The sequence below is a fragment of the Oncorhynchus nerka genome, linkage group LG13, assembly GCF_034236695.1.
Source record: "Oncorhynchus nerka isolate Pitt River linkage group LG13, Oner_Uvic_2.0, whole genome shotgun sequence".
Taxonomy (NCBI): Eukaryota; Metazoa; Chordata; class Actinopteri; order Salmoniformes; family Salmonidae; genus Oncorhynchus; species Oncorhynchus nerka.
This window is the reverse complement of record NC_088408.1, coordinates 13792920-13811375: the sequence shown is the minus strand read 5'-3', so window position 1 is coordinate 13811375 and position 18456 is coordinate 13792920. Positions and strand designations below refer to the sequence as shown.

General features: G+C 45.0%; 1 protein-coding gene across 1 annotated transcript in view; it reads right to left on the bottom strand.

Moving 5' to 3' along the window:
- Positions 1 to 2291: 2291 nt before the first annotated feature.
- Positions 2292 to 18456, bottom strand: part of LOC115123134 (thyrotropin receptor-like) — a 41345-nt gene continuing 25180 nt past the window's right edge. The window contains exons 9-12 of the mRNA XM_029652452.2: positions 8456 to 8644; positions 7505 to 7769; positions 4272 to 4853; positions 2292 to 4147 (exon numbers count right to left, since the gene is read on the bottom strand). Of these exons, the coding sequence (XP_029508312.2) occupies positions 3518 to 4147; positions 4272 to 4853; positions 7505 to 7769; positions 8456 to 8644 (1666 nt within the window). The 3' untranslated portion in view covers positions 2292 to 3517. The remainder of the gene's footprint in view (positions 4148 to 4271; positions 4854 to 7504; positions 7770 to 8455; positions 8645 to 18456) is intronic.

The following is an 18456-nucleotide window of genomic DNA, read 5'->3' as shown; positions in this document are numbered from 1 at the left end:
TTTACTGGGATAGTATAATCCTGGCATTCTTTACTGGGATAGTATAATCATGACATTCTTTACTGGGATAGTATAATCCTGTCATTCTTTACTGGGATAGTATAATCCTGACATTCTTTACTGGGATAGTATAATCCTGACATTCTTTACTGGGATTATACTTCATAAAATAATGAAGGTGAAAGGCATTTCACACACTTTCTGTCGTTTTCAGATCTGAAATGTTTTACATCTGAAACTATGATCAGATACATTCCTTATACTACTGTGATGAAAATGACCCAGAATCACTTTAGTTTAATCCCCATTTTCCACATTGGGATGGGATAACCTACATAATTGATCTGCCGGGTTATGTGGGTGTTGCCCTAATTCCAACCTGGCTGATATACAGGGTAACGATGAGATACAACATGTGGTAGTGTTGGGTTCTGAGAATAGGAAATATACTCATGTCACTGAGGGAGTGCTGAGGTTTAGAGGGTCTACACCAGAAGTGAATGGTTATAGGAGGAAGATCTATAGTGTGTGTAGTTAAGCTTGGAATATTTGAAGTGCAGGGAAGCAATCACTTGTGGCAGGGATTGATAAAGGGAGAGATCCATGGATTAGTGATGAAGGGGGTCGAGGTCATGTTAAGGGAGAAAGAAAGGTTTATGGCTGTATTACTTCGTTTCCTGCCTAGCAGTGAACATACAGTGTACAGATGTGTAGGAGGAGACTCAGCCTTGGAGAAAGGGTTAAATACGAGTGTTTGTGGAAATGTTTTTGTCTAATGCGTTGACCCTCTGGGAAGAATAAACTTGGTTTAAGCGTTCATATTGTCCGTTGAGTTTTTACTCTGAAAATTAGAACCTGACGGGAGTAATGGGACTAGAACTCAGTTGATATAGAGAGCTAGTTCTACCTACTGTAGTTGACTGTTGGTCACTCTGGATAAGGGTGTCTGCTAAATGACTAAGATGTCATGTGGATTCTGCCACTGATTGGAAATGGAAAACAGAGAGTGGCGTCTAGTCCTAGTTAATCTCTCAGAGAGCTAGTTCTACCTACTGTAGTTGACTGTTGGTCACTCTGGATAAGGGTGTCTGCTAAATGACTAAGATGTCATGTGGATTCTGCCACTGATTGGAAATGGAAAACAGAGAGTGGCGTCTAGTCCTAGTTAATCTCTCGGAGTGGAGGAGGAATAATGGACCCTAAATACTCCCAATGGAATAGGCAGGAAGCAGCCTATTCTTCAGTGAGCACTGGAGTACAGTTAGAGCTGACGTACTGAAGGGTCTGCCGACGTCAGGTGGTGTCTTTTGGGCTGTACAATTTTAACAGAAGGTGCAGTGAGATAGAGGTAGGTTAGAGGCATGTCAGTGACCAAAAGGTTGTTAGTTTCAAATCCCAGGTCTGACGAGCATAATCTACCGGGTGAACAGGGTTGATGTTTGAATGTATGTAACGTATTTGACCCAGGTCGGCAGGCTTGATGGTGGACATTGCAGTCCATCCAATTATCATGAATGTCTGGCTGTTATTGAAAGGCTTGGGACGTGTGATGTAGTTCATTGACTTCTCTCATGTTAATGTGTCTGTGTGTGTGGTTCACTGGCATGGCATGACGGCAGGTGGTCAGTCTGGAGAATCCGGAGGCACTTGATGAATCAGAAAGGGAGGAGGGAGTGTTTTTTCTTGTCCTCCACTTCATCATTCCCTTCATTTTGTCTCTGCGTAGGCTGGCAGAGCGTGGTGTAACACTCCAGCAGTTATATGAGAGGATGGCCCTTGACCTTTTAACAGCAGCATATTGACTACTACTTGACCTTTCAAGAGCAACTCACTGACTCCACCTACTGACCCGTAGAGACGAGCGTACGAGAAGTGAAAAGTCAACACGCTCTTTCACATCATCTCTCTCTACCATATTTGAGTAAAGAAACCCAATAATATGGCACATGGTGCACGTTGTCCATCCAAAGAGCCATGCCCTGCTGCTTATTTGAGGAGCGGCTGGGAGATGAGAGTTTATACCAGGAGAGGAAGGGGCCAGGCCTGGATAGGGCTGGGAGATGAGAGGTTTATACCAGGAGAGGAAGGGGCCAGGATAGGGCTGGGAGATGAGAGGTTTATACCAGGAGAGGAAGGAGCCAGGATAGGGCTGGGAGATGAGAGGTTTATACCAGGAGAGGAAGGGAACAGTCCAGGATAGGGTTGGGAGATGAGAGGTTTATACCAGGAGAGGAATGGGTCAGGCCTGGATAGGGCTGGGAGATGAGAGGTTTATGATCCCTTATTGATGTCACTTGTTAAATCCTCTTCAAATCAGTGTAGATGATTTTTAATCCTGGAGACAATTGAAACCTGGATTGTGTATGTGTGCCATTCAGCGGGTGAATGGGCAAGACAAAATATTTAAGTGCCTTTGAACAGGGTACAATAGTAGGTGCCAGGCACACCGGTTTGAGTGTGTCAAGAACTGCAACGCTGCCGAGCTTTTTATACTAAGTTTCCCGTGTGTATCAAGAATGGTCCACCACCCAAAGGACATCCAGCCAATTTGACACAACTGTGTGAAGCATTGGAGTCAACGTGGGCCAGCATCCCTGTAGAACGCTTTCAACATCTTGTAGAGTCCAATATGCCCCGATGAATTCAGGCTGTTCTGAGGGCAAAAGGGGATGGGGGATGCAACTCAATATTTGGTTCCTAATGTTTTGTATACTCAGTGTACACAGCTATTGTGGAGCATTTAGACATGCAGTATTTCCCTGTCTGAAGTCGGGTGTAGTTTTTAAATCGCACTGGGGCTGATCTGTAATACAGTACCAGGACAATATCCAGGAGTCTCACAGGAATCTCTGGTACTTTTCACTTTCAAAGGTGTGAAGTTTGAGGATTAAAATATCACATTTCAGACCCAAGTTCTCCTGTTTCTTTAGCTCTGTAAGTAGTGAAAATATTTTAGAGTCCCAGTTACTGTAAAATAAATATATCATTTTTGGTATGGTATGTATGAATAATCAATTGAATAAATGTGACATATCAATGATAACCATAATCCACCAGAGATTATTCGTTTTTGGACCCAATTTTGGTTCATCTCAAGTTTAATCAAACGTGTAAATAAACTTTGCTTTGTGATGAAACTGATATTTAGCAACAGTTTCAACACCCACTTAATCTTTAGAATTAGAATCTTTAGAATTAGAATCTTTAGAATTAACAACAACAGAAGTGCCAAAATAGGATATCATATCCTAAAGAAGTTCCGGTGCAATTGACAAGAATATCTCACCGACACATAATATTCTGCAACATATGGTATATTAATTGCAAAAACAATATCACAGCTGAAATGATGAAAACATTCAAACACGTGTAAAAGTGCAGAGTAAAGTATCCCAGCAGTTCACCTCTAACCTCCGGCTTCCAGTTTTCATTTCACTGTGGCTCCTCTCCCCTAACCAACCAAACCGCCACTGGGACCACCATGGTCCTCTCTGATCTCCCCCGGCTGAGTTAGGGATCACGTTTCCAGGCTACGGCTTTCCTCAGGACTGGGCTGTTGTGAGGCCAGCTGAATGTAGGTGTGACCAGACCCAGAATACTCCTGCAGGTGAATGGGTACCTCCTCTGGTCCTCCTGTCCTCTTCCTGTCAGTGTCTCTCGTTTTACCCCCCTGGACCTGCTGGCACACCCTACTGCTACCCTTCGAACTGACTGCTTGCCCTCTGAAGAGCTGCGCCCGACGCTGGCACAGCCCCACCTTACTGAGCAGGATAAAGATATCCCCCCTGAAAGCCTTGGTGAAGATGGCGTACAGGAAGGGGTTGGCACAGGAGTTGAGAGGGTAGAAGAGCACCAGTAGGATCTTAGAGTTGGACACGGTGATAAGCGGCCGGTCCACAACGGCTGACATGGCGTAAAACGAGATGGGCGCCATACACAGGAAGTCAGTGAAGATGAGGATGGCCATGCGTTTGGCAATGTTACTGTCTTTAGACCCTGAGCAGTAGTAAGGGTTGTGCACAGCGCAGTAGATCTTCATGTAACAGGTACAGATCACCAGGAATGCCAGGATGTTTAGGATCAAGACTGAGATGATGTAGACCTGGGCCATGGTGGACTGGGTATCCATGGGCAGGCAGATACTGACCTGATAGATAAAGATCAAATAAATCACCAATCAATACATCAATCAATAAATACATACAGAAAGAAAATCAAGATTTTGGGGGGGATGGATCCTTGAATCAACCAATCAATTAATCAATACTGACCTTCTGGTAGCTGCTAACCCCCACTAGGGGGAGCATTGCTAGGAGGAGGCAGAAAAACCATCCAGCCAGCATCACAGCAGTGGCGTGGGGCAGACGCAACTTCCTGTCCAACCTCATGGCGAACGTTATTGCGTACCACCTCTCTAGCGTAATCACTGTCAGCGTATAAACCGACAGCTCGCTGGCGAACACCGTGAGGAACCCCGCCAACCCGCAACCCGGCCCCGTCTGCCAGTCGATGGCGTGGTTGTAGTACTCCATCTTGGTGTGAAGGTCCACTGAGGCGATGAGGAGGAGATATATCCCCATGCAGAGGTCAGCGAAGGCCAGGTGACACATGAGGAAGCGTGAGACGGAGAGCTTGTAGTGGGAGGTGAGGAGGACCAGTAGCACCACCATGTTACCTACTACAGCCAGCAGAGACACAAACCACACAGACACACGCAGGAAGCTGAAGCCCATGATGTCCTCACACGGGTTGAACTCGTCGGGTGCAGGGGCGCAGGTCACCTCCTCGCCCTCCTCACAGACCACGTAGTCGTAGCGATTGTCAAAGTTCTGGCTGGTGTCCTCCTGCGGGTTCTGTAAGATGAGATAAGACAAGACATATTGTATTGTATTGTCAATTGCCTTGCTCAAGTGCACAACAGCAGGACATGGTATCAAAGAAACTTTAAAAAAACATATATTTTATATTTCATTCCTTTCCACTCCACATACAAAGTTATACATACAAATCTGACGACCCTCCCACTCTGTCTGCCGTATTCTCTCTTTTGTTGTTTCCTTATAAGGATGCCGGTGGGCGGAGTTGGGAGGGTCGTCAGCTACATGGGAAACACCTGGGCCCGGTGTGTCCCAGGATAAATACACCTCTTCCCCATTCATGGAGGAGACTCTCTCCATGCAGACACACCTGGGCCCGATGTGTCCCAGGATAAATACACCACTTCCCCATTCATGGAGGAGACTCTCTCCATGCAGACACACCTGGGCTCGGTGTCTCCCAGGATAAATACACCACTTCCCCATTCATGGCGGAGACTCTCTCCATGCAGACACACCTGGGCTCGGTGTCTCCCAGGATAAATACACCACTTCCCCATTCATGGAGGAGACTCTCTCCATGCAGACACACCTGGGCTCGGTGTCTCCCAGGATAAATACACCACTTCCCCATTCATGGAGGAGACTCTCTCCATGCAGACACACCTGGGCTCGGTGTCTCCCAGGATAAATACACCTCTTCCCCATTCATGGAGGAGACTCTCTCCATGCAGACACACCTGGGCTCGGTGTCTCCCAGGATAAATACACCACTTCCCCATTCATGGAGGAGACTCTCTCCATGCAGACACACCTGGGCTCGGTGTCTCCCAGGATAAATACACCTCTTCCCCATTCATGGAGGAGACTCTCTCCATGCAGACACACCTGGACCCGGTGTGTCCCAGGATAAATACACCTCTTCCCCATTCATGGAGGAGACTCTCTCCATGCAGACACACCTGGGCTCGGTGTCTCCCAGGATAAATACACCTCTTCCCCATTCATGGAGGAGACTCTCTCCATGCAGACACACCTGGGCTCGGTGTCTCCCAGGATAAATACACCTCTTCCCCATTCATGGAGGAGACTCTCTCCATGCAGACACACCTGGGCTCGGTGTCTCCCAGGATAAATACACCTCTTCCCCATTCATGGAGGAGACTCTCTCCATGCAGACACACCTGGGCTCGGTGTCTCCCAGGATAAATACACCTCTTCCCCATTCATGGAGGAGACTCTCTCCATGCAGACACACCTGGGCTCGGTGTCTCCCAGGATAAATACACCACTTCCCCATTCATGGAGGAGACTCTCTCCATGCAGACACACCTGGGCTCGGTGTCTCCCAGGATAAATACACCTCTTCCCCATTCTTGGAGGAGACTCTCTCCATGCAGACACACCTGGGCTCGGTGTCTCCCAGGATAAATACACCACTTCCCCATTCATGGAGGAGACTCTCTCCATGCAGACACACCTGGGCTCGGTGTCTCCCAGGATAAATACACCTCTTCCCCATTCATGGAGGAGACTCTCTCCATGCAGACACACCTGGACCCGGTGTGTCCCAGGATAAATACACCTCTTCCCCATTCATGGAGGAGACTCTCTCCATGCAGACACACCTGGGCTCGGTGTCTCCCAGGATAAATACACCTCTTCCCCATTCATGGAGGAGACTCTCTCCATGCAGACACACCTGGACCCGGTGTGTCCCAGGATAAATACACCTCTTCCCCATTCATGGAGGAGACTCTCTCCATGCAGACACACCTGGGCCAGGTGTGTCCCAGGATAAATACACCACTTCCCCATTCATGGAGGAGACTCTCTCCATGCAGACACCTTTATAGATTTTGTTGTGTATCTTGGTGGTTTTTGGTTGTTTGCTTTGGCACCTTTCAACACCCTGCATTATCACATTCATGCATGCAAAACACTTACACTACTGATTACACACACCATTGTATATTGTACTTAGTTGACTTTATTTAATAAATATATATTTTGTTACTCCTTATCTCCACGTTGTCTCCCTTTTGTTATGGGCTTTGAGCCGGTTCGTGACACAAATGACTTTCAGATGCACACAATGGCTACATCTCATCTGCCCAGACACGCATGCTCACACTCCCGTCCCCAGTGTCTACACTCCCATCCCCAGTGTCTACCTGCTCACACTCCTGTCCCCAGTGTCTACACTCCCGTCCCCAGTGTCTACACTCCCGTCCCGTGTCTACCTGCTCACACTCCCGTCCCCAGTGTCTACACTCCCGTCCCCAGTGTCTACACTCCCGTCCCCAGTGTCTACCTGCTCACACTCCCGTCCCCAGTGTCTATTACATTTTCCTTAACTGTAATTTGGTTAGATATGCTCCAACTGTCTGTCCATCTTGGTTCCAATAGTTCATCTTTTTTTCTAAGAGATTGGATAGAGTTGGATATGCTCGCTGCAAGGTTTTGTATATCTTACCTATCATATGAACATCCTTTTCGGACTCAAATATGATTCCCTCGAGGTCGCGCTGATGTCAAAGATTTCAAATCGAAATGTTGTGATATGTAACTTTTAAGTATTAAAGATACTAATGATATCAATACTAGCAATGGTCCAGTTTCAGGCCCACTCCCCACCAGATTTTCCCCAGTCAGTGCTGAGATTCAAACAGGTGATCCTCTCTTACCTTCAGCATCTCCCCGAAGCCCACGTCATCGTCCGGCTGCCCACCGAAGTAGGCGTGGTAGTTGAGGCTGCTGTGGAAGTCTCTCCAGGGGTCTCCCTGGGTTTCTTTGAATACACCATCTCTGAAGCCCTCCTCACTGGGCTCCTGGTCAGCTGTGTCTGCAGTGGGGTCTCCCTGGAGGGATGGGACTGTGAGAGGACCTACGGACCTCTTCTGCTGCTGGCCGTAGAATGCTGTCAGGTTACAGATGATGTACTCCAGGTATCTGCAATATCCAGGCCGGGTTACTGGAAAAGCCTTTTGTGACACGCGTGACTTTGACGAACGTCTTTCTGAATACAGTTTGATTGAGATCAAAATTTGATTGATAGATGAATGTGTTTTTGTGAGCGTTTTTGTGAGCAGTAATTATTGTAAGTGACAAGTCAGCCAGTGGTCAGCCAGTACTGTGGTAAAATATTGTGTAAAACAATGAATTTGAAGATGATCTAAAGTTCATTAGCTAGCTAGCCAGCCAGCCAGTTGTACTGCAATGATTCCGTACATTTTCAAATTAACTGCCAATATGCCAACATTCCATACAATGCAGTCGAGCTTCAGACGACAGGACTTAGACAAGTTGTAAATGCAACAAGTACTGATCTTGTATCATATAATAACTCTTCCAAAGAAAACTAAAATGTAGACATTTATGGTCTGTTAACATATGTAAAAACTATATAGTTTATACAGGTTAAATACAAATGTTCTGTATGAATAGCCTCTAAAATAGATTATATGGATTATAAATATTTTAGACTAAAATGTATAATCCGTATAATATATTTTTAGAAACTATTCAAATAAAATTGTATTTTTTACATGCGCCGAATACAAATGTTCTGTATAAATAGCCTCTAAAATGTACGACATAGCCTCTAGTAATTTAATAGAAACTCTATTCTAACTCACCCTCGTTTCTTCTTGAGGTTCTTGAAGCCGCAGCAGTGAGAGGGGTAGGTGAGGTCAGCGGTGGTCAGGTGTTTGAAGGTTTTGATTGGCGGAAGCTTCTTGAGGTTCCAGGCGCTGCGGGCCTTCAGCTCCCTGAGAGACTCCAGCCCTGCTGTGGGGAGGGACGACACCGCCGTCAGGGACACGTCACTGTTAGGGAAGACAGACATGACAGCTGGAGGTTACTGAGGGCTCATAAAGGGGGTCCTGACTAGAGGTCGACCGACTATGATTTTTCAACGCAGATACCGACTATTGGAGGACCAAAAAAAGCCGCTACCGATTAATCGGCTGATGTTTATACACTGCTCAAAAAAATAAAGGGAACACTAAAATAACACATCCTAGATCTGAATGAATGAAAGATTCTTATTAAATACTTTTTTCTTTACCTAGTTGTATGTGCTGACAACAAAATCACACAAAAATGATCAGTGGAAATCAAATTTATCAACCCATGGAGGTCTGGATTTGGAGTCACACTCAAAATTAAAGTGGAAAACCACATTACAGACTGATCCAACTTTGATGTAATGTCCTTAAAACAATTCAAAATGAGGCTCGGTAGTGTGTGTGGCCTCCACGTGCCTGTATGACCTCCCTACAACGCCTGGTCATGCTCCTGATGAGGTGGCGGATGGTCTTCGGAGGGATCTCCTCCCAGACCTGGACTAAAGCATCCGCCAACTCCTGGACAGTCTGTGGTGCAACGTGGCGTTGGTGGATGGAGCGAGACATGATGTCCCAGATGTGCTCAATTGGATTCAGGTCTGGGGAACGGGCGGGCTAGTCCATAGCATCAATGCCTTCCTCTTGCAGGAACTACTGACACACTCCAGCCACATGAGATCTAGCATTGTCTTGGATTAGGAGGAACCCAGGGCCAACTGCACCAGCATATGAACTCACAAGGGGTCCGAGGATCTCATCTCGGTAACTAATGGCAGTCAGGCTACCTCTGGCGATCACATGGAGGGCTGTGCGGCCCCCCAAAGAAATGCCACCCCACACCATGACTGACCCACCGCCAAACCAGTCATGCTGGAGGATGTTGCAGGCAGCAGAACGTTCTCCACGGCGTCTCCAGACTCTGTCATGTCTGTCACATGTGCTCAGTGTGAACCTGCTTTCATCTGTGAAGAACACATGGCGCCAGTTGCGAATTTGCCAATCTTGGTGTGTTCTCTGGCAAATGCCAAATGTCCTGCACGGTGTTGGGCTGTAAGCACAACCCCCACCTGTGGACGTCGGGCCCTCATACCACCCTCATGAAGTCTGTTTCTGACTGTTTGAGCAGACACATGCACATTTATGGCCTGCTGGAGGTCATTTTTGCAGGGCTCTGGCAGTGCTCCTCCTGCTCCTCCTTGCACAAAGGCGGAGGTAGCGGTCCTGCTGCTGGGTTGTTGCCCTCCTACGGCCTCCTCCACGTCTCCTGATGTACTTGCCTGTCTCCTGGTAGCACCTCCATGCTCTGGACACTACGCTGACAGACACAGCAAACCTTCTTGCCACAGCTCACATTGATGTTCCATCCTGGATGAGCTGCACTACCTGTGCAACTTGTGTGGGTTGTAGACTCCGTCTCATGCTACCACTAGAGTGAAAGCACCGCCAGCATTCAAAAGTGACCAAAACATCAGCCAGGAAGCATAGGAACTGAGAAGTGGTCTGTCGTTATCACCTGCAGAACCACTCCTTTATTGGGGGTTTCTTGCTAATTGCCTATAATTTCCACCTGTTGTCTATAACATTTGCACAACAGCATGTGAAATTTATTGTCAATCAGTGTTGCTTCCTAAGTGGACAGTTTGATTGCACAGAAGTGTGATTGACTTGGAGTTACATTGTGTTGTTTAAGTGTTCCCTTTATTTTTTTGAGCAGTGTATGTATATATATATATATATATATATATATTATTGTAATAATGACAATTACAATACTGAATGAACACTTTTATTTTAACTTAATATAAATCATAATAAAACCTATCTAGTCTCAAATAAATAATGAAACATGTTCAATTTGGATTAAATAATGCAGAAACCCAGTGTTGTAGAAGTGCAATACGTGCCATGTCAAAAAGCTAATGTTTAATAAAGGTTGCCAGGTCTGATGGTTAGTAGACAGGCGACATCGAGCTCTGGAGAGAGGGAGCAGGAGTAGGCATGACAATGATTGCAGTTTATTTTTTTCGTAACACCCGCCCTCTTAATCTGGAAGCCAGCCGCACCAATAATTCCTTCAACCTCATGGCTTGTTTTTTGTTCTGACGTGCATCCTTTATATAGACAGGTGTGTGTCTTTCCAAATCATGTCCAATCAATTGAATTAACCACAGGTGGACTTCAATCAAGTTGTAGATACGTCTCAAGGATGGAAACATGATGCACCTGAGACTCATAGCAAAGGGTCTGAATACTTATGTAAATAAGGTATTCATGTTTTTTATTTGCAATACATTTGCAAATATTTAAAAAAACTGCTTTCACTTTGTAGTTATGGGGTATTGAGTGATGGTATTTTTGGATTAATTTAATCGGGTGAGGGACAAAACATTAACAAGATGTTTCCTCGTCTAGCATACTAGTTAAATAACTTAAAAGATAAGCCAAACAATGCATTAAATAAATCATTAGACTCTCTCGCTCACACACAAACACACACACACACACACACTGAGCAACACTGGAGAATAACAGTGTGGGTCGAAGACTGGCCGATTGTCAATCAGAGATGTTTAGGCCATGACCTCATGTGGTTGACCTGACCACTCAGCCAGGACATGGGCCCTGCTCCAATATTTATAGAATAGAAATATTCATCCGTCCTTCCTTTCTTACGTAAACATAGAGATAAGTGATTGGATGGGTATAATTATTACTTTCACCAATCCAGGTCAGTGATTATGTCATGGAAGGAAGGGAAGAAGGATTTCCGAAGTATTTGAAACAAGGCCTTAGTCCTGAGAGGCCTATGTAGTCCACCATTCTCCCCGACATGCAACCATCTCAGAGGCAGAAAACGGATGGCGATCCTGCTGCTGCTGTCTGCCAGCCAGCCAGTCACATCCCAACTTCCCACGCAGTTGCACTTGTTTTATCCTAGCTTGGCAAAATACAGAATAACAATCAAGCATTTTGTCAACAGTGATGACAGTATGGAAACTGGAGTTAGGCTTTCTCCCTACTACATTGACTGGTTTGCTGTATGATAAAGTCACTCACAAACATCTTTGATACAGATGTTTTTAGCAACTTCTGTGGTAGCTATTGCAGTTTTGATAGCGCAGTGAAAGTGAAGTAACTGCAGTCGACTGTGGTATTTTGTATGCAGTAATTGCAGAATAACTGCAGTGTACTATATTTGATCTGCAGTTATCCTGCACTGTAACTGCAGTTACACTACAACATTTCTGCAGTAAAGAAAAGTGGTATTTTGGACGTAGTATTTGCAGCATACTGCAGTTATACTGCACTCTAACTACAGTCATACTAGAGTGTACTATCTGACTGCAGTTTGCTGCAAATACTACGTCCAAAATACCAGAAACTGCAATCGTGGGGCCTCCCGAGTGGCGCAGCGGTCTAAGGCACTGCATCACAGTGCTTGAGGCATCACTACAGATCCGGGTTCGATCCCGGGCTGTATCACAACCGACTGTGATCCGGAGTCCCATAGGGCGGCACCCAATTGGCCCCAATGTCGTCCTGGTTTGGGGAGGGTTTGGCCTGGGGGGCTTTACTTGGCTCATCGCACTCTAGCGACTCCTTGTCGCGGTCCAGGCGCCTGCAGGCTGACCTTGATCGTCAGTTGAACAGTGCTTCCTCCGCCACATTGGTGCGGCTGGCTTCCGGATTAAGCGGGCGGGTGTTAAGAAAAAGATTAACTGCAATCATTGTCATGCCTACTCCTGCTCCCTCTCTCCAGAGCTCGATGTCGCCGGTCTACTAACCACCAGACCTGGCAACCTGCTCCCCATCATTACGCACACCTGGATCTCATTATCACCTTGATTACCATCCCTTTATTTATCCCTCAGTAGCCTCAGTCATCAGGCAGTATTGGTTTGTTTTCATGTTCAGTAGCATCCCCTGTTTTGTTAATCTGCCTTGCATCATTGTTATAAAACTCTACTTCTGCACCTGCTCCCTGACTCCCTGCGTATACCTGACAATCATTTGTAATATTCTTAGCTAGGCAACCACTTGTTGTTATACTACTGAAATCGAACTTCAGATCATGAACTAGCCAGCTAGCTAGATAAAGAACTAAACAAGCTAGCCAGCTACCTAACCCTGTTTGTCACGGTCTTCCTCCTCTTCATCTGAAGAGGATCGGAGGACCAATATGCGGCGTGGTTTGTGTTCATCTTGAATTTTAATTAAGAAAACACTGAAACACACTATACAAAAACAATAAACGAAATAACGACCGTGAAGCTAATGAGAACTGTGCTGACACAAGCAATCAACATAGACAATCATCCACAAACAAACAGTGAAACCGAGGCAACCTAAGTATGATTCTCAATCAGAGACAACTAATGACACCTGCCTCTGATTGAGAACCATACTAGGCCGAAACATACAAATCCCCAAATCATAGAAAAACAAACATAGACTGCCCACCCCACCTCACGCCCTGACCATACTAAATAACGACAAAACAAAGGAAATAAAAGGTCAGAACGTGACACTGTTGCCCCAAGTTAACGTTATAAGCATGGCTAGTGTGTCTTGACCGGACCGGGTCCGGGCAATTATTTATTCATTAGGGATATGACACCTAGCTAGATAGTTAGCTATAGCGACTGAAACAGATTGTCGTTTTACTATGTTTTGGGGGGAAAACATTGTTGTGACATGAAATACAAGTGATACTGTAATAAATGTGTAATAACTACTTAAATGAATGAGTGTTAAATTATGATGTGCAGTCATATTCAGGTCCTGATTGGTCAACAAGCTTATTTGACGCACCAAATAGTGTTATTTGACGTATCTTTTTTGACATGCAAAGAACCAAACGGTGTCCCATAGGAGTTGTCTGAGTGGGGAGGGGTAAACTGAAAACTAGCTGTTATTGGTAGAGAGGTTTGGGACTCACATTAGTATTGGTCAATTAACAAACGTACCACCACCAGGCAGGCCAAAACTCCATCCCACCAAAACACGCTGAAATTTCAGGCAGTCTTTTCTAACAGCTCTTACACTAAAAGGGCATTAAACTACCAACAGGACATTAAAAACAGTAATATCTTATGCTTCACGGAGTTGTGGCAGAACGATGACATTATCAACTTACAGCTGGCTGGTTATACGCGGTATCGGCAGGATAGAACAGCGGCGTCTGGTAAGACAAGGGGTGGCAGACTATGCATATAAATGTAAACAACAGCTGGTCCACAATATCTAAGGAAGTCTCAAGGTTTTGCTCGGCTGAGGTAGAGTATGTCATGATAAGCTGTAGACCATACTATCTACATAGAGAGTTTTCATCTGTGTTTTTCGTAGCTGTCTACATATCACCACAGACTGATGCTGGCACTAACACCGCACTCAATGAGCTGTATTCAGCCATAAGTAAACAGGAAAACGCTCATCCAAAGGCGGTGCTCCTAGTGGCCGGGGACTTTAATGCAGGGAAACTTACATTTGGAAAATCTGACAATAATTCTATCCTCCTGATTCCTGCTTACAAGCAAAAATTAAAGCAGGAAGCACCAGTGACTCAGTCAATAAAAAAGTGGTCAACTGAAGCAGATGCTAAGCTACAGGACTGTTTTGCTAGCACAGACTGGAATATGTTCCAGGATTCTTCCTATGGCATTGAGGAGTACAACACATCAGTCATTGGCTTCATCAATAAGTGCATCGATGACGTCGTCTCCACAGTGACCGTACGTACATACCCCAACCAGAAACCATGGATTACAGGCAACATCCACACTGGGCTAAAGGCTAGAGCTGAGCTTTCAAGGAGCAGGACTTGAACCCGGAAGCAAATACGAAATCCCGCTATGCCTGCCGACGAACCATCAAACAGTCAACATTTCAATACAGGACTAAGATCAAGTCGTATTACACCAGCTCTGATGCTCGTCGGATGTGGCAGGGTTTGCAAACCATTATAGACTATCAAAGGAAGCACAGCCGAGAGCTGCCCAGCGACACGAGCCTACCAAATGAGCTAAACTAATTCTATGCTCGCTTCGAGGCAAATAACACTGAAACATGCATGAGAGCACCAGCTGTTCCGGGTTACTGTGTGATCACACTCTTCCCACCCGATGTGAGTAAGATATTTATACAGGTCAACATTCACAAGACCGTAGGGCCAGACGGATCAACAGGACGTGCACTGCGAGAATGTGCTGACCAACTGGAAAGTGTCTTCACTGACATTTTCAACCTCTCCCTGTCCAAGTCTGTAATACCATCATGTTTTAATCAGACCAGCATAGTCCCTGTCCCAAGAACACTAAGGTAACCTGCCTAAATGACTACCGACTCGTAGCCATTAAGTGCTTTCAAAGGCTGGTCATGGCCCACATCAACACCATTATGCCAGAAACCCTAGACCCACTCCAATTTGCATACCACCCCAACAGATCCACAGATGATACAATCTCTATTGCACTCCACACTGCCCTTTCCCACCTGGACAAAAGGAACTCCTATGTGAGAATGCTATTCATTGACTACAGCTCAGCATAGTCAACACCATAGTGCCCTCAAAGCTCATCAATAAGCTAAGGGACTAAACACCTCCCTCTGCAACTGGATCCTGGAATTCCTAACGGGCCGGCCCCAGGTGGTAAGGGTGGGTAAAAACACATCCGCCACGCTGATCCTCAACACAGGGGCCCCTCAGGGGTGCGTGCTCAGTCCCCTCCTGTACTCCCTGTTCACTCATGACTGCACGGTCAGGCTTATTCCAACACCATCATTAAGTTTGCCGATGACATAACAGTGGTTGGCCTGATCACCGACAACGACTAGACAGCCTGTAGGGAGGAGATCAGAGACCTGGCCGTGTGGTGCCAGGACAACAACCTTTCCCTCAATGTGATCAAGACAAAGGAGATTATTGTGGACTATAGGAAAAGAAGGACCGAGCACGCTCCCATTCTCATCAACGGGGCTGTATTAGAGCAGGTTGAGAGCTTCTAGTTCCTTGGTGTCCACATCACCAACAAACTAACAGGGTCCAAACACAAAGACAGTTGTGAAGAGGGCACGACAAAACCTATTCCCCCTCAGGAGACTGAAAAGATTTGGCATGGGTCCTCAGATCCTCAAAAGGTTCTACAGTTGCACCATCGAGAGCATCCTGGTGCATCACTGCCTGGTATGGCAACTGCTCGGCCTTCGGCTGCAAGGCACTACAGATGGTAGTGTGTACGGCCCAGTGCAATACTGGGGCCAAGCTTCCTGCCATCCAGGACCTCTATACCAGGCGGTGTCAGAGGAAGGCCCTAAAAATTGTCAAAGACTCCAGCCACCCAAGTCATAGACTGTTCTCTCTGCTACTGCACGGCAAGCGGTACAGGAGCACCAAGTCTAGGTCCAAGAGGCTTCTAAACAGCTTCTACCCCCAAGCCATAAGACTCCTGAACATATAATCAAATGGCTTCCCAGACTATTTGCAGTGCCTCCCCTCACCCACCCTCTACACCACTGCTACTCTGTTATCTGTTATTATCTATGCATAGGCACTTTATTAGTAACTCCACCTACATGTACATATTAACTCAATTATTCTATTTTGTACTTTTAAACTGCATTGTTGGTTATTTCACTGTAAGGTGAAATGTTGTATTCGGCCCATGTGACAAATCAATTTAATTTGATTATCATCATTTTCACAATATTACTCCAACCTCATAGTGTGGAAATATATATAAAACACAGGGGGGGGGGAAATCACATTTTTGACTCCACTGGGCCTTTAAGCTGATCTATCATGTTTCTCCTCTTCCTCCGTATTTATGAATAGGAAAATGGAGAGGGACAAAAAATGAAACGTAACCATTAATTATTCATGGCAGTTAGGAAATGACATTGTAAATCAGGACAATCATGTTTTTTTTTTTACTAATTTAGATATTGACTAATAATAATCTGATAATATTATACTCCAATATAAACTTTTTCTGTAAAAGTTCAAAGCATAAACCACATATCATTGTATAACTCTTTTGATTAATCCAACATTATTGGATCTAGATTCCCTTTAACAAAAAATGACAAATGGTTGACATTTAAAACTGGAACATTGGATACAGTTTAAAGTCGGAAGTTCACATATACTTAGGTTGGAGTCATTAAAACTCATTTTTCAACCACTCCACAAATGTATTGTTAATCAAACTATAGTTTTGGCAAGTCAGTTAGGACATCTACTCTGTGCATGACAAAGGTAATTTTTCCATCAATTGTTTAGAAACAGATTATTTCACTTATAATTCACTGTATCACAATTCCAGTGGGTCAGAATTGTGCATACGATAAGTTGACTGTGCCTTTAAACAGCTTGAAAAATTCCAGAAAATTATGTCATGGCTTTAGAAGCTTCTGATAGGCTAATGGACATCATTTGAGTTAATTGGAGGTGTACCTGTGGATGTATTTCAATGCCTACCTTCAAACTCAGTGCCTCTTTGCTTTACATCATGGGAAAATCAAAAGAAATCAGCCAAGACCTCAGAAAAACAATTGTAGACCTCCACAAGTCTGGTTCATCCTTGGGAGCAATTTCCAAACACCTGAAGGTACCACGTTCATCTGTACAAACAATAGTATGCAAGTATAAACACCATGGGACCACACAGCCATCATACCACTCAAGGAAGGAGATGTGTTCTGTCTCCTAGAGATGAACGTACTTTGGTGCGAAAAGTGCAAATCAATGCCAGAACAACAGCAAGGGACCTTGTGGAGATGCTGGAGGAAACCGGTACAAAAGTATCTATATCCACAGTAAAACGAGTCCTATATTGACATAACCTGAAAGACCGCTCAGCCACTGCTCCAAAGCCGCCATAAAAAACGCCAGACTAAGGTTTGAAACTGCACATGGGGGACAAAGATCGTACTTTTTGGAGAAATGTCCTCTGGTCTGATGAAACAAAAATATAACTGTTTGGTCATAATGACCATCGTTATGTTTGGAGGAAAAACGGGAGGCTTGCAAGCTGAAGAATACCATCCCAATCGTGAAGCACGTGGGTGGCAGCATCATGTTGTGGGGGTGCTTTGCTGCAGGAGGGACTGGTGCACTTCATAAACTAGATGGCATCATGAGGGCTTAAGGACAACAAGTCAAGGTATTAGAGTGGCCATCACAAAGCCCTGACCTCAATCCTACAGACAATTTGTGGGCAGAACTGAAAAAGTGTGTGCGAGCAAGGAGGCCTATAAACCTGACTCAGTTACACCAGCTCTGTCAGGAGGAATGGGCCAAAATTGACCCAACTCTTTGTGGGAAGCTTGTGGAAGGCTACCCGAAACATTTAAAGGCAATGTTACCAAATACTAATTGAGTGTATGTAAACTTCTGACCCACTGGGAATGTGATGAAAGAAATAAAACCTGAAATAAATCACTCTCTACTATTATTTCACATTCTTAAAATAAAGTGGTGATCCTAACTGACCTAAGACAGGGAATTTTTACTAGGTTTAAATGTCAGGAATTGTGAAGAACTGAGTTTAAATGTATTTGGCTAAGGTGTATATAAACTTCCGACTTCAACTGTACATGACATTTGTACCAGTCCACCAATCTGTCAAAGGTGTTTGAGCGATTAACTGATTTGAACTGAAAGTGTTGGGCAATGCAGTAAGAGATACATTTCTGTCCAGCGCTCACCTGAAAAAGAACGAATGAACTGGTTAAGTAAAGGAAAGGTACTTTCCTGGTTAAATAAAGTACGGGTACATCCCTGGTTAAATAAA